Source organism: Alosa sapidissima, chromosome 14, assembly GCF_018492685.1.
Source record: "Alosa sapidissima isolate fAloSap1 chromosome 14, fAloSap1.pri, whole genome shotgun sequence".
Classification (NCBI taxonomy): domain Eukaryota; kingdom Metazoa; phylum Chordata; class Actinopteri; order Clupeiformes; family Clupeidae; genus Alosa; species Alosa sapidissima.
The window spans coordinates 15,273,484-15,290,141 of NC_055970.1; the positions used below are offsets into that span (position 1 = coordinate 15,273,484).

Sequence of the window (16,658 nt, forward strand, 5' to 3'; positions counted from 1 at the left end):
TATTCGCTCTCTCTCAAAGAGACGTTTAGTTTCTTTCACTTTGTCTCTCTTTTCTCTCTCTATCTCTCTCACACACCCTCTCTCTCTCTCTCACACACACACACTGTGTCCTTAGACCAAGAACCACTGAGACAGAGATGGAAGTCTGGAAGGCTGCAGGCAGGCAGCTGGTGTATACATAACTGGCATGCGTAGGCTTTCAGTAAGGTAAAAGCAACGACCGAAATACAGTGTTGACACGTTTCGTTGACACGAAACACGTGTATGATACATGTTAAATATGTATGGTTCAAGGATAGGTTTGAGATAATAGGGTATCAGCCATTGGTCAAGTATTAAGTTAGACCACAGTCCAGACTGGGGGATGGAGGGAGGGGTCGTGCATATGGGCTAATATAGTCAGTAAACAGACAGTGTAAGCAGTAAAACAGTGGACCAGTGGACAGTCAGTAGGCTACACAATAATGTTATAGGAGGTCGTGGAAGTGGAGGAGAGGGTGGAGAGGCAGACAGACTATGCAGAGAAGTCCATCTCTCCTCTTCTCTTATTGAAGCATTGAAGAGATGTATGGCCCTGGAGACAAATTACTTCCTCAGTCTGTCAGTTGTGCATGGTGCAAAGCTTCTGCTTTGTGATAGTGCTGTGGAGTGGATGACAGTCATTGTCCAAAATGTTTGAACAGTTTGTTCAGTTGTACATGTCCCTGCCGAGTGAAAGTGTGACAAAACAAAAAATGAAGTGTGAAGCCATCCATTCACCTGCTCGTATAGATACACACCGACCATACCTGCTCAGATAGATACACCATATATACCTGCTCATATATACATACACGGCGTCCATAAACCTGCTTATATACATACACACCGCCCATACATCCGCTCGTATAGATTTCAGAAAGTTCATGATTTTCTTTTTCACTAAGGTATGAAAATAAAGTGGCACAGAGGATAAATCCCCTAGTCATTTTTCAACATGGGAAAGACAAGAGAATACACTCAATTTTATTAAAAATAAAGTGTGTTGACATTTAGTCAACCCAATCATTATCTTGCCCCCACCTACAGTATGGAGGATGGTAAGAGAGACAAGAACCACTGTTGGAGAGTAACAGAAAAAGGTATCTTCTTGGGGTCACCAAGTTCCCAAAATGTTTGACCCTTGGGGTCAAAAATTCCTCACTGCTAACAGATTATTAAGAGGGTATGGCAGGTAAAAGCCTTTCCATTCATTTAATTACAAAGGTAAACGGCAGGAGAATGGTGCAGTGACACAGTCTGGAACAGTGGTCTATTGTTAGATGAAATGTAAATTGTGCTCTTTGGCAAGAAACACTTTAGGTGGTTTTGGTGTATATAGAAGAAAGACTATACTGAAAAGAACCCCATGCCTAATGAGAATTATGGTGGAGGGGCTGTGATATTGTGGGGCTGTTTTTATTCCCAAAGGTCTTGGGAACCTTTTTAAGGTGTGGTATCATGAACCCCAAGAAAAACCTGAACATTTTCAATGGAAATTTGTCAATCTCTGCCAAGGCACTAAAAGTGGGTCATGATTTGATCATTCATCAGGTCAATGAACTAAAACAAACGTCCAGATCAAAACAAGAATGGTTTACTGAACACAAAATCAAGCTCCTGCCATTGCCTTCTCAGTCCCCTGATCTAAATTCCATAGAAAAACAGTAGGATGAGTCAAAGAGGAGAATGCACAAGTGTGGACCGAGAAATCTGGACGATTTGGGGAGATTTTGCAAATATGAACAGTTTTTTCCTTGGGTTTGTATTCTCAAACTTTATGGAGTGTCATAGGAGAATATTATGAGCTGTTCTATTGTCAAAGGGAGGCTTAAGGTATTACAAGCAGGAGTGGCAATAATTGTGGGCGATGTGTTTAATATTTATTTCCTTATGAGATTTTCCTTTTTCTCAGAATACATTTGCTTCCCTTTAAGGTTGGAGTTTTCCTCATTGTTTTTATTGTGAGATTACAATAAATCACCAATAGGTTATTTTTGTTTTGTTTTGGTTTTAGTCAACTTTACCATAGGTGGCAATAATTGTGGAGGGTACTGTGCATGCTGTCCATACACCTGCTCATATAGATACATACATGGCGTCACAGATCACACACACCCTCCAGAGGCAGCCACACACAGTGAAACACACACAATTTACACATACACACACACGTGTGGGCTTACACACACGTTACCCTGCCTCCTACTTCATTTGTGTTCCTTTCCTCTCCTCTCTTTTCTACTCATTCAATTCTTTCTCTTTGTCAATCTTTCAATTTCTTTCTTTCTCTTTGTTCCGTTCCATCCATTCTTCTGCTCATGATTATATATATATATATATATATATATATATATATATATATATATATATATATATATATATATACACATGCTATCATTCACCTTCTGAAGTCAAACAAATACACAGTCTCAGGTACACAAATACACAGACAGACAGACAGACAAGCACACACACACACACAGAGCGGCCCAAAACAGACTGCTGAGTCAGACAAAGAGGAAATGCCCACTCAAAGCAGCAGAATGCAATGTAAACACACACACACACACACACTAAATACAAGCTGAAGTATGTACTCAAGAGACACTAGAGTAGGTTCTGTGTGTTTGTGTGTGTGTGTCCTTGTCCTCTCTCTTACCAGGGAACAGTGTGCTCAAACAAAGTATCTGCAGTCTGTTCTTTAGCACCTCCTGGTGGCCAAATACCATGCAGCAGTACATGGCGCAGGATAGACTAGCAGTTTATGGAACGTTCCATTTGTCCTTGTTCATTTCTGCCAGTTACGAATAGGAAGATGCAAATGGAGTGCCCTCTGAGGTTGTATTCTGACTTGTCAGCTTGTTCGCACCCAAAGTACCCCAAGTTCGAATTTTCAAGATGGCTGTGCTCAATAACAGTAAATGAGAGCCATATGCACTGGTTATGCACTGCTGTGCAATTCTGTCTATTTGTGTCTAATTAAATCATTCATAGAAACAATAGCGTCCAATATCTATCTGTCACTATGTTGCTTTATTACACAGCTCTTCATAATGCTGCAGAATGCTCTATTCACTCCATTCACACTTCACTGCTATACCTCGATAACAGAAAGTTGCTACGCGGGCGCGTTGGGTCCTGTTCGCCCTGTCGGGACTTATATTCCGATAAAGACCGGCGTTTTATACATCATCCCTTACATGACATCTGTTTGTGTATAATGTTCTGTAATTCTTATAAAGTTTTCTTTATTTTCTACCCAAAACCCAATGCATTATCTGATTATTTACTGTCTAAAATGTTAAAACCAAAACACTTACTGTGGGCCATATTTCAGAAACTTCCTAACTTGAAAATCCTATCTGATCTGTTTGGTAACCATGGTAACTATGTTTAGAAAGTCATTACAGAACAGCTGCTCCTAAGTCAGTGTTCTCCTAACTTCAGATAGTAAGGGTGTATTACAGAAATGTCACCAAAGTCACCAAAATCCTAAATAAACGTTCCTAACTTTAGAATGACCCATAACATATGATGCCAGTCATCTCGATAGAACTCTGCTATCTCAATGTATCGCAATGGATACTGCTCAACGGGAAGTTCAAGTACAAAGCGGACAATGATTACCCCCCCCCCCCCCCCCCCCCCCCCAACTTGGGACTGTTGGATAAAGTTGTTGATGTTTATTATTTTCCATCTCTCTCTCTCTCTCTCGACCTGCAAACATAAGAGTTTCTTCCTTCTAACAAACACATGCACACAAATACATATACACAAACAGATACAGAGGCTGACACAGCCTGACAGGTTTCCCCTTGAAAGAGACACACTTCTCAGAGTTTGGAGCAGAAAGAAGTTTGGTGCGTCACCTCCAAACATGCTATTTATAGACAGAGGAGGACACACACACATACACACACAAAGAAATGTTTAATCATTTGTGAGCCAGCATGGCACTGCATGTGTGTGTGTGTGTGTGTATGTCTGTCTCAAACTGAACTGAACAATGTGGGAGAATGTATGCCAGCAGAAAGCAGGGAAAAAACAGATCACACACACCTTCCACAGCCAGCCACACATAGTAAAATACATACAATTCTCTCACACACACACACGCGTCTGTGCTTATACACAAATACACACTCACACACACACATATAACCTGCCTCCAACTTTACTTGAGATATTTCTTTGTGTATTCCTTTCCATTCCTCTCTCTTCTGCATTAATCATTCTTCCCTTCTCTCACTCTACCTTTCAGTTTCTTTTTCTCTCGTTCCTATTGCAGATCTCTCTCTCTCTTTGACTCTTGCTGTCTCTCTACATCCTTTCTGTCTTTTGCTTTTTTATTCCCCAACTCTGTCTCTGCCCCCCACCCCCCCCACCCCACCCCCCCGCCCGCCTCTCCCTCTGCACCCCCCCACCCCCCCCGCCCGCCTCTCCCTCTGCACCCCCACACTCTCTCTGCACCCCCACACTCTCTCTGCACCCCCACATTCTCTCTGCACCCCCACACTCTCTCTGCACCCCCACACTCCCTCTGCACCCCCACACTCTCTCTGCACCCCCACACTCCCTCTGCACCCCCACACTCTCTCTGCACCCCCACACTCTCTCTGTCACCTCAATTTGGTCTCAAAGCTGGGATTCCATTCCATGCATTGTCTTTATCTAAATGTTCATTTGCATGGAAATGTAGATAAAGAAAATGCAGGTTGGTGCACGTTTCCACCTGCAATATATGCTCTGAATTAAAGAATCCTTGTCCAGGGAGGAGTTGTGATAGTGTGGTCCAGCCTGTCTATCTCTGTTCCATTTTCATTTGGACCAATGGTTCCAATGTTATTGCAAAGTCTATGCCCGTTAAAATGTAAATCGAGCAGAAGTACGTAGGCAGGCAGAGGCCAGGCTAGTTAAAATGCTAGAGTTGGAAACATTTCCCAATAGTGAGAGGCCAGACTCTCTTGGATTAGATTAATTTATGAATTTCAAGTGTTTCCAGTTAGGATTTCTAACTCAAATGTTGAAAATAATGCATTAAATAGTGGTAAACCATACTGTCCCTTGTCTTCTCTTTTCTTTATTTCCTTCTGACACACACACTCTCTCTCTCTCTCAAACACGCACACACAAGCTGTCACAGCAGTTTAATCCCCCTTGTGCATTAACTCAGTTATCTCTGTGGTGTAATAATCCATTGTTATGCAGGAAGTTTAACTGTGTTTTCTTGTCTTTTTCTTATCTTTCTCTCTGTGTCTGTGTGTGTGTAGATCAATAGCCGTAAGTGATGAGTGCATCGATAAAAATGACCAGAGGTGCAGCTTCTCACTCCCTCTCTCATATACATACACATATTCACACACATTCATCCTTATGCACTGTTGCTCCTGCCAGACACAGTTTCTAATTCAGAGGCTTGTCTCTCAGGATCCCATGATGTTTGTGTGTGTGTGTGTGTGCTGAATGCTGCTCATTCTGTGACTCAGAAAAGAGAGTAGGAGAAAGAGAAAGAGGGTTTGAGACGGAAAGACGGAGAGAGAGAAAGCAGAAGGGGAGAAAGAGGTAGGGAAGTGAGTGCATTTGAGGCTGATGTTGGAGCTGCCTCGACCTTCAACGACCTCCAGTGGCCTTTAGAGACTCAGCAATCTTTCTCAGCTGCCGCAACACTGACCCCTACTGGTCACTCCTGAGACAGGCACGCATGCAGACAGGACACACAACACTGTAGCAGAGGAGATGGGAGGATGGGAAGAGGGAGCAGAGGAGCAGAAAAGGGGGGAGGGGAGGAGAGGAGCAGAGAGACAGGACACAATTTGACTTTGTCTTCTAAAGCAATTTCTACCAAGCAAAGCAATGCCTTCAGGTTTAGCTTCCTTAACTGAAGCAGCTCTACAGAAGGTTTCTTGAATTTCCCCTAGGGATTAATGAAGTATCTATCTATCTATCTATCTATCTATCTATCTAGGTATGGGAAGAAGACAGACAAGAGATGGAAAGATGAAACAAAAAGATAGGAGAGAAGAGAAGGGAAATGAGAAGGGGGGAAAGAGAGAGGAGAAGAAAGACACCCATGTACCCATATACCACTTTTTTTATACACATAGCGCAACACACACACACACGTTTTATAGTGCTGTATTTTCTCTTTGAGTCAAGTGATCAAAGGCCGACTAGGTGTCCTGTACCCGTTCCTCTCCCAGGGAGCTTCAGAACAAAGGCGAAAAGTGTGTGTGTGTGTGTGTGTTGTAATGCTATTTTTGCGCATCTCAGTACGCCCCCACGTCTCTCTGTAGAACCTGTGAGACAAGCTTGACATCCCTCCAATGAAGCATGGGCTGAGACATCCCCTCCCACACACACACACTGGCGTGACATTCCTCCCATGGAATACTAGAGCTGAGACATCCCCTCACACACACACACACACATTGGCGTGACATTCCTCCCATGGAGCACTAGGGCTGAGGCAGCCCCCTGTCAGCTCTCAGCACCAGAGCAGCACAGAGAAGGCTGCCTCTCTCTCTCAGTAGCAGGGTTAGATGTAGTTGTGCATGCCAGATCCAATATGGCACCGGTGCCGTCCTTATTTAGTACCGATATCGAATAACATCCAAACAATGCTCAACCGTATTTTTGCCCAGTCCATACTGATAGCAGTAGTAGGTGATTACAGTAGGCCAATACAGATCCTTGAAGGCTGATCCTAACCCATTTCGGTTTATCCCAAACTTCAGAAGGCTACACTGGAAAACAGGTCTAATCACATCCCCTTATCGAGCAATGACATTGATTCTGACAGCAATTCAGCGATCGTCAACTAAAAAACTGTTAACCTGCATATTATTTTTATGGTTGTACTTAGTTAATGCTTGGTTATGGTTGTACACCGGAGGTTTTGTGAATAAAGGCCATCATCAGTTTCTTCTAATCTCAGACTTGTCTCCATGGATCCTTTCTATCCAGTGTTAAATTTGGTTTTAACAGGGTAGTGGTATTTTCCATAACAAAATCACCTGTGTTAAGTGCACAGGTAGAATACATGGTGAGACTTTTACTTTCTTAATGACTAACAAGCTTACTGACTTACAGGGGTGCTCTTGTAGGCTTTATATTAGGATCATTAGCATCAAAGAGAATGGTTTCCAGTCAAGACAGATATAACCCAACTCAGCTTGAAAGGCCAAGACATCATTGCCAAAGTCCATAACGACAGATGTGAGAAATAAAATACATAAAAAAATAAGTAAGCATTTACTTGTGACCAGAAATATCTCCCCATGCTATTTTTATGTTCAGAACGCTACTGTAACTTTGCAGTGTAATATTTGTACAACATATTTTCTGTTTTATGTCCTTTTCAGATAGTGTAGTGAATTAGCCAGCTATCCATTGCTAAATAGTCTAGCTACTTATCGCTAGCTAGCAAAACCAGAGATGTTTGGCTAACGCAGTGATTCTCAAAAGTGTGGGGTGGGCCCCACTAGTGGGGAATAGAGACGTGACAGGTGGGGCGCGATGAACAGGAGGACATTTTTTTTTTTTTTTTGTGCCTATCTTTAATAATTCCTTTTCTTTTTTGACAAGATCATAGATTCAAAACAAAATAGCCATACACAAACATAGGAGTCATAAACAGACCAACATATGAATCAAAATCCAGCGTGGAACCAACGTTACCATTTTGCCGTGTTGATGGAGTCAGGTGGGGCTTGAAAATTCCCCACCTCCAAAGTAGGGAATGACAGAAAAAGTTTGAGAACCACTGGGCTAACGTTAGGTAATAGATAATAGATTTCTTTGTTTAATAATGTTTTTTAGCAATGTTCAACATTAATTATAACACTGATGCTAAGTTAGGCAGAAAAGTGATGATGAAAACTCGAATATAAACCAAGATGGACCGTTGTGGTTGTTATGGCAACACAAATTTTATTTTGTGGCGTTTAAGCAGGCCAGCTTTTTTCTTGCCGTGGCATCTTTCAGTGGACCCCCCTTTCTTTTTTTAATTTCGGCAGTCACTTGATTACGGGCCCTCAGCTCTGCTCCAATCCGGCACATCACAAACTTATTTAAAGCCACCTTTTCAATTGCCTTTGAGTGGGTCGGGTGTTGTGTGTGGAGCTCGCTGAATGCTCCGCCACATTGAAGAGCCTCTTTCAGCCTCTTAGTCAGACCCTTTGCTGCCCAGATTTCAGGCGGTGTTTGTTCAATTATGCTTTCGCACTTCACAATGCAGTTCCTGAGGAGTGTGGAGGGATCATTGATCAAGGAGCCCTCCCTCGAAACGGTGCTGTAACCGTGCTCCATGTGGTTTAATTTCACTAGAGCATGATGACACTCCCAGCACTGCCCGAGTTCGGGGTCCTCTGCCACCTTCGACGTCACCCATCCAGCCACGTAGGCGAGCACCTCCTGCTTCCCTTTCTGCATGTCCATGGCATCGTCGGCATCAATGACGACGTCCACGCAGGGGATGCTCTATGATGGGTAATGTAAAAGCAAGTCAGATCTGAATTATTTTTTTTCAAATATCGTATACATAATGTGTTGATTGTCTGATTTGGGTCCCTGTTTACAGTCATATCACAATTGTATTACCTGCTCACTGTTGTAGACAACGTCCTCAGGCTCAGGCTCCTGTTCACTCTAGAGCACAAGAAACACATTGTAAATGTATGTAGTGGGGGTATAAACATTCCTCAACCCCTTCTTGTTGCTTTAGGAGCACAGAACCAATGTACACCAGCCTGACCTGTTCTGTGCTTCTCGCATGGCTGCATTGCAACAACTGAGTGCCATCAGCAGGAAAATAATTTGTGGCACTTTCCGGGAGGCCGAGTATGTATGCCGCTGAACCATTCATCAGTGCTGTTGCCAACTCCCTGACCGTGGGGTAGATCTGCTGCCCTCCCTTCCCTGAGAACAGGTTCTGCAAGCACGAGTGGACCATTGTCAAACAACTTGTGACTTAAAGCATTCTAATGTTACCAGGACAACAAACATGAGCTGTAATACCTCTAGGTAGTCCTTGTTCAGTGTTGATGTGCAGAGGTACTTCACTCCCTCGCACATCAGCTCCTGGTAAAGCTTCAGGATGCTCCGTATGCTCAGCACCAAGCCTGTACGGCACGGTGGAGGTCTTGTAGATCTGCAGAGAAGAATTGCTATATCAGATTAGGCCGTTGTACTATTATGAACTTGTCAAGATGACATATTCCCACAGACACAGTGTTTCGACAATGAAGTTTTTGTTAGTCTGTGTTTTTCTCAGAATAGATCACACATAGGTCAAAAGTGCTTTGAAAGTTAATTATAAATGACTTTAATTATTATTATAACACTACAGCATTGTCATTTTAATGTTATTAAAACATGTTGTTTTAACATTGGTATTGATGGACTTCCGACATGCTTGCAATGCTTTGATTTGCAGTATCTGTCGGCCCGTTGTTGTTGTGTTAAAGCTGTGTCTGTGGATGTTTACCAGCCCCCTTACTAACCCAACCAAGAATAGACTTCACTTTTTACCCATAACTCACCCAAATTTCCAGGATTTTATCCAACTTATACAATTCTGAAGGTAGTCCAGCCTGTTGGAATCGGTGCCTAGAGGCCTTCTCCACCATTTGCTGTCTTTCATCCTGCAGAATCAGTTTCATGTGATTTAAAGGCACCCTATGTACGTTTCGCTTGCTGCCGTCTTCCGTTATAGTTCCCCCACCTCCCCCCATACTGTAATGTATCAATTGTATGCAGCATATCACAAAGTACCATAGTAATGCTATACATCGATTGAAAGATAAGACTCAGAAATCGAGACATGTAAAGCCTTCTATGAAGAATTTTTTTTTAGTGCATTACTGTACCTGGCTATGCTCATTGATATGGGCCTATTGCAAGCCTCTGCCATCCCAGACTATTGGATGGTGTCTAAACTGTATGGACCCTTTCAAGAGAGTTCCATTATCAGCATCATAGTTGGCCCCACAAGGCTTCCGTTTTAACATTCCATATGTTATCTTAATGCAGAGGAAGTAGATTGGGGCCCAAATAGAACGTTCAAGCATTATTTTTGTTTTTATTGTTGAAAGGGTCTATAGTTTGTCCTTTCCACATACTGTCATGTCAGGGCGGAGATTCCAGATGATTGCCACAGCACTTCATTTGAGTGACCCCCCCCAAGCGGATAAAGAAAATGACGCCAGGAGAGGCACAGATCAATAATGATCGACTGTCGATTCACAGTCTACTGTGGCTTGACTTTAGTGAATGGGGGGGGGGGGGGGGGGGGGGGGGGGGTCATTGGACGTTGCCCCTAGACCCAAAAAGAACAATTTTGCTCTCATCATTCCACAAAATGTGGTGCCATTTCTCCTTGGGCCAGTCAATGTGTCCTTTGGCAAATTTCAACCTATTCAGTAAATGTCTTTTTTTTTTCAGCAATGGGACTTTGCGGGGACTTCTAGCTGATAGCTTTGCTTCACATAGCTATCTTCAATCAATTAATCACCTCACTAATTGAACACAACACTGCTATTATTTTAATTACAGATTCAATTACACAGAATGAGCAGCATGCATGTCATGACTGTTGGGTCTGTTGGTTTTGCCAAAATACCCTAAACTGCATTGGATGCCTTTAATGTGGTGCTCAGTGAAATAGCAAATGCCCAGATTTGGGCTACACAATACCTGTGTTGGCCAATGGTATTCATTGGTATGATGGTATTCACCATCATATTTTTAATAGAGATAGACAGTGTAGGAAAAGTGGAGGGCAGAATAATTCAAATGAAGTTCATTGTGCTTTCTGCAACACCATGGCTTTCTATCTTAACTGAGAGCTAGTATGTCAATCAGTCTAAAGCAAAAAAGTAGGTGAAGAGCCTTATTTAATTTGTTTACCTTGAGTTGAGGACATCAAATAGCCTGTCCATGTCCTCTGCAAACTTGGCAGTGTGGAGGGCGTCCTTTTGTAGTTGGTGTTGTAACACCATAGTCTGCATGCCTTGTGGATGGGGAGAAAGTCAGATGGTTTGTGATATCTGTAAGTACAGTTTTTATAGCTGAAATCTTTTTTATTATTTGTGATGTGTTATTGTTGCACATGATGTACCAGCTGCCACAGAGTGGCTGAAGATCTGAGTGGCCAGATTGACTCGTATGTTGGATGACGGAGGCAGATAGATATGGCTCGCTGTAAGTTTTGGGGCCAGCCGGATGACACCTTTCCTGTCTTTGATGTAAAAATCCTGCAGGTATTTCCATGACACCTCATTCCCTTGAATCTGGCGGAACATGATTGCTATCACTTTAACCATAATTACAGTGATGCTTACAGTATGCAGTCTGTAAATGTGTAGTGGTTTTCTCATCTGTCTTTTTGTCCATCTTCCCTCCCCTCTTCCCTCCAGTCTTAGCCCCGCCTTCTAATTAATTTTGTGAAGGAACGATAGGAGGATGGTCTCTCCCATTCCTCCATCCTCCTATCGTTCCTTCACAACATTAATTAGAAGGCAGGGCTAAGACTGGAGGGAGGAAGAAAGGAAGGGAGGGATGATAGACAAAAAGACAGATGAGAAAACCCTGTAATGTTATGTAACAATTTCACGTAACAAATCTAGTTAACGTTTAGTACATTTATTGGATGTTGTTTTAAGTTGTTTCGAATGGACTTGACCAAATGTGGAACATCAAATATGAGGGGGATCTTTTTATCGATGTCAATACAGTGAGATACATCGCCATCCTCGTTGATGTCTAGGGAGGCTCCCAAGATCCTCATGGCCTCCTCATTTGTCGGTCCCTGGCCACAGACGACACATTTGACCTGAAAGTAAGACAAAAGGCAGGGACTTGATTCAGCCCTGTAGAAGTCCCTGGAACGCTGCGTTACGGGGTAGTTCCTCTAAAGGAAGTGCAAACGAACGGCCCCGTAAAACTAAGATCCGATTCCTGTAATGGAAACGGGCCTAATAGTGTGTTTTTGGATAGTGAGTGGATGAATGGTGTAGACTAATGCCAAGATTTTGCACAGTTGTGTGTATAACATACATTCAGCCCAGAACTTTCCAGGTAGGCGACTGTCTCTCGAAGTTTGGCTGCAATCTCTTCACCTGCCATTGTGGACATTGATAGGAAGTATCCAATTGCCTAAAAAAGAGAGTTGAGGAAAGATTAATTCAATATACAGTTGAGTCCACAAATTTGCATCTGTTCATTATTAACAAATATGGCTATATTCTGTGAAATACATTGTTTGTCTTCCATTTGTCTTTATAACCTCCAACTTCATGTACTCTCAAAAGGTACAGAGCCTTTGGTGGAGACATTGCCGTACAGACATTGCCGCATGCCACTTTCCTATAGCAGCTGCAGTATTTTTTATTGGGAATCTGACATTAAAATGAATGTGTGTGCGTTGTTATTTTGGAAGAACTACCTGCTTCCACTTTCCATTTATGGCTCTAACCACGAACACCGTGGCTCGCGTTGCCATTTTGCCGCCTTCTGCCAACCCGTCTATGCAATCCAGCTTGCGGTTGTAGTCAAGCTGATTTTTGATGGCCATCTCATCAATGACAATTGCACAGTTTTTCTCTTCCTTGGCCATGGTTTCGGCCTTGGCCTTGAGCTTTGCCAAAACCCCATGAAGGAATCCAGGCTACAGAAAGAAATTGTTGGTTTAAAAACATAGTATGCATTAATATGCCATCGTACTAAATGAGATTTGGCTTGACCTGATATTCAGCCCAGAAGTTTAATTTGATATAAACATCAAACATGGTAATTTTGTCACATAATTTCGTAATGGAGTGTTCCAAAACCCTTTTTACATGGTCAAGATGGGTTTGGTGAAATAACAAGTAACAGACTCTTACTTCAAAACTCCCCAGGCTGTCCATCAGATGTCTTATCAGGGTGACTGGAGCAGGTAATTGAAATGTATTCTTCAGCTCCAAGTAGCACGCTGGGCTGTGGTGGTAAAGACGGATTGCCAAGTCTTTTTGTTTTTTGGTGTAACGCTGGCCACGGCTCCTCATCTGCGCCATTGCAATCTGCCCATCCACAAATTCTTTGGCTTCCTTTGGGAGGCACTCGGTGGTCAGAGCATATGTCTCGGTGTTCTGGTGAGGTTGAAGTCTGCACACGAAATTGATCAAATTAATTGTTCGTGTATTATCACTGTTACCCTTGCAATAACTTCATCACTGCTACATACTTGGATACTTGTAACTGCAGGTCTTTGATTTTGTTGTTGGCTCTGTAACGGAACACCCGCAATTTGGACTTCTCTTTCTTCAGCAGGATTTTCATTTCTTTGATTTTCTGTGAAAATATAATTTGCATGAAGATTATACAGGTACCAGTCAAATGTTGGACCCTTCTCATTTTTTATGTTCTACATCGTAAGCTAGACTTCTACATTGGAGAAAATAATAATAATAAAAAAACATTGAATGAGAAGGTGTCCAAACTTTTTATTGGTACTGTATATACATATGCAGAGAAATGCGGCAATCACTAATGCCATTCACCTTGTTTTTTTGTGCCAGCAGTGTGTGGAAGTCTACGGGCATTTTACACTCATAAGTGCATTGTGAAGGCATGTCCTCCCCTGCAAGACATGTAGGTATATCGGAATCTGGAACCATTTCACAGTAATGATGCTTGGAATTGTTATACGTTTTGCTATACCATAATGGAGACATTCCATGTCAAGTGTTATTATGTCCCGTATATTTCTTTCTTCACACTATTAAAAAAGCTCTTTTACCGGTTTAAAGCTACAGCAGTCCAATGTTTCCCCATTAGCATCTGCCACCCCATGCTTTACATTTTGTAACTTTGCTTGCTTGCTGACTTGCTGGCAAACCTTATAGGCAACGCCCCCAATAACAAAGTTATGTAAGCTAACAATACTTATTTGTCATAGTCTTCATTATTAACCAGAGAAAAAATGCAATAATGCCTCATATTGAACACAAACATACATAAAGTACTTGTGCTTAGGGCATCATTGCATTAGCAGCACTATGACGAAAGACTAGGGCAAAACAAGAATTGAAAAAAAAGAATGTATTTATTTTTCCAATACCTCTTTTCTCCTGTAGCGCAGGGGTGCTTTGCTCGTAAAGGGCCGGGACTGCATTTAGAACCAGCCGTTTTCTTTGACCCTGACAAAAAGGATATTTTACTTGAAAGGGAACTGTACTTTTAAACTAAAGTTCTGATATACACTGGAGTAAATGTCAATACATATCTCCACTGAGGAAATGCTTTCAATATAGTAAGCTTTTGCTCAAGTGTGCATGGTAAACTGGTCCATTGTGTTTAGGCTAAGGCTTTGCATACATGCATCCATCCATCTATGTAGTCACAATTGGGTAGTTGGTTAACATGACTGTTAATGTTGCTGTTTTTTGTTGTTGGAAAGTTTTAATGTGTTGTTACACAGACCAATATCTACAAACACATGCTTTAAGAAAAACATTCCCTGTAACTGTTAAATGGTTAACTATGATTTTATTGAAATGATGGAACAATATTGTACTTACTTTACATTTTATCTCCTCTGGCCTGAAATGATCACTGCAGAACACATATCCTCCTCTCTCCGGCTCCGTTTTTGTTAGAACTTCAATCCTAGCATGGCGAAGCCATTCCTCTCTCCTGTGTTGGATGTTAATAAAATTGCATATACAACATGATCTCCAACTTTTTTTTTTATTCTTTATGGCACACTTCATAATGGCACAACATAGATGTAGGACTTTATTCAGCAATCACTTAAGAAATGCCATTTCATTATTCTGTAGCAATGGGTTCACATGGTTGTAATGTAATTCATGGACCATACTGTCTGAAATGTACAATAAACAGTGAAGATACAGGACCATTCAAATGGACTAGGACTAATACTAAAGGTAGCCTACACTATGCAGGTTTAGGTATTTTTGACGACTGTAGAGCTCCCTCTAGAGTCGCGATATATTTATATTTTACTCTAGTGTTGTAAATAATCTTCTTGTGACTAATATGTCTATCCATTTGTCTCGTAAATCCGCCGCCCGAGTTGGAAAGTGTAAATCTCCCATTTATCTCGCAACATTTCACCGAGACACACCCCCTTATACAATACAAACAGGTCAAGTACGTCAGCGGAGATACAAAAAATATAATAATAATAAAAAGAGAAACAACTCAATTTACATAAAGCATTTGAAAAGTACAAATAATGTGTGTGTTCTAACAGCCTTCTTATTACTGCAACAGGATATAGTAGAAATATAGTGTTTAATGTGAATGGAGAACTCTGAAGTTAGGTGTTTTATTTTGGAATTTGGACTTATGGATGTAAAATTTGGTCAAAATTAAAATCAGGCTGATTAAATAAAACTGAGAAGTGATATTTGTGTTATAGTTAATGAAACTAAAGTAATTTTCCCAGTACAAGAACACAGGGTAGGATAAGATCAGCTATCGAGACAATTTACTCTAAAGTAATTTAGTCTGAGGTCATAACCAAAATAAATTCACAAGAGTTTCTCTTTGATTCCCACAAAAAGTAGGCCTACAATTTACATTAATGTCTTTTTTGAGCTTCTGAAAATAGTGGTTAGTTGGGTAAAACCTATGAAGCATTTGGACAGAAATATCTTTGACTTTATTAGTCAGAAAAAACGTCTGCGGCAGAAGACTAGTCCCAATATATATATCTCCAACAAAACTGGATCAGTGTGAAACTTGGGAGGATGATGTGCTTTTGTTGTGGAGGTGACAACAGGCAAAAGGTAATGTTTTCCCATTCTCGCGAGATTTGACGTGCCGCCGTTTATGAAGTTGCATGGTAGCGAATACGTCTATGCTAGATCAACAATTCCGTATCAAATTGGCGTCGTTAAGGTGAAAATCTTGCAAAAAGTGTCTGCTCCAATACATGCACCACGTTCTATGTAACCTAAATCAGGCAATGACTAGGTTATGTGGTGTCCACAAGCAAGCTCGTTTTCTCGAAACTGGCTAGCGAGTGAAAGCAGTCTTACCACTGGTTGCAGTAATGTAGGCCTATGCAAACTTACCTTCTCTCATTCTTTGGTAGGATGAAAAAAGAACGCCCACCACCTACTGTATTGTTACAACCGTTGAAAGCACACACACGTGGCATGTTTTATATTTTAATAACTACTGAAATAGCGTCCCAAACCGCGTTACATAGATGGCCGCCGAGTGAAGCCTGCACCCATAAATGAATCGTCGTCGTCTCGTCTTCCTCTTCTTCTTTGTCTTTCTTTCTTGGCAGCTTGCAACATGCAATTGGTGCATACCGCCACCTACTGTACACTGTTTTTCGTTACATTCAGAGAGAGTTTGCAGCATATCTGTGTGCGGACGTTTGTGTGTGTGTTTGCATGACAAACACTCATTTCCCATTTTAATCTGTTCCAAAATTGTAAAAAAAAAAAAGAAAAAAAGATGTATTCGTCTAACAATACAATGATTTCTCTATCATTTAAAGGAGTGCAGAAATTTGATGTGGAAGTAACCTAAAAGTAACCTACATTCACCACGACATATCCTGAGCTTTTGACTGCAAAGTAGGCCTATGAATAGTATTATTTAAAGCAGGTACAGCT

The 16,658-nt window shown here is 41.5% G+C and overlaps 1 protein-coding gene across 2 annotated transcripts; it reads right to left on the reverse strand.

Annotated features, from left to right (window-relative positions):
* Window positions 1-7,690: 7,690 nt before the first annotated feature.
* On the reverse strand, window positions 7,691-16,651 carry LOC121682290. 2 transcript variants are annotated; one of them, XM_042062377.1, is made up of 16 exons: window positions 16,584-16,651; window positions 14,580-14,694; window positions 14,120-14,198; window positions 13,560-13,639; window positions 13,244-13,350; window positions 12,903-13,164; window positions 12,464-12,685; window positions 12,076-12,174; window positions 11,660-11,851; window positions 11,138-11,309; window positions 10,927-11,029; window positions 9,561-9,662; window positions 9,037-9,169; window positions 8,774-8,950; window positions 8,620-8,667; window positions 7,691-8,499 (listed from the first exon to the last, which is right to left on the reverse strand). In XM_042062377.1, coding segments are annotated over exons 1-16 (2,442 nt in total). In that variant the 5' UTR covers window positions 16,586-16,651; the 3' UTR covers window positions 7,691-7,950. The 2 variants fall into 2 exon arrangements, with proteins under 2 accessions (XP_041918311.1, XP_041918310.1); XM_042062376.1 differs by lacking the exon at window positions 16,584-16,651 and adding an exon at window positions 16,104-16,481.
* Window positions 16,652-16,658: the final 7 nt, after the last annotated feature.

Coding starts and splice junctions, on each gene's coding strand:
- LOC121682290 (XM_042062376.1), bottom strand. CDS start 16,189: ATGCCACGTGTGTGTGCTTTCAACGGTTGTAACAATACAGTAGGTGGT. Junction 14,695..16,103: donor CTACCAAAGAATGAGAGAAG/GTAAGTTTGCAT, acceptor CATCCAACACAG/GAGAGAGGAATGGCTTCGCC. Junction 11,852..12,075: donor TGGAAAGTTCTGGGCTGAAT/GTATGTTATACA, acceptor TCTTACTTTCAG/GTCAAATGTGTCGTCTGTGG.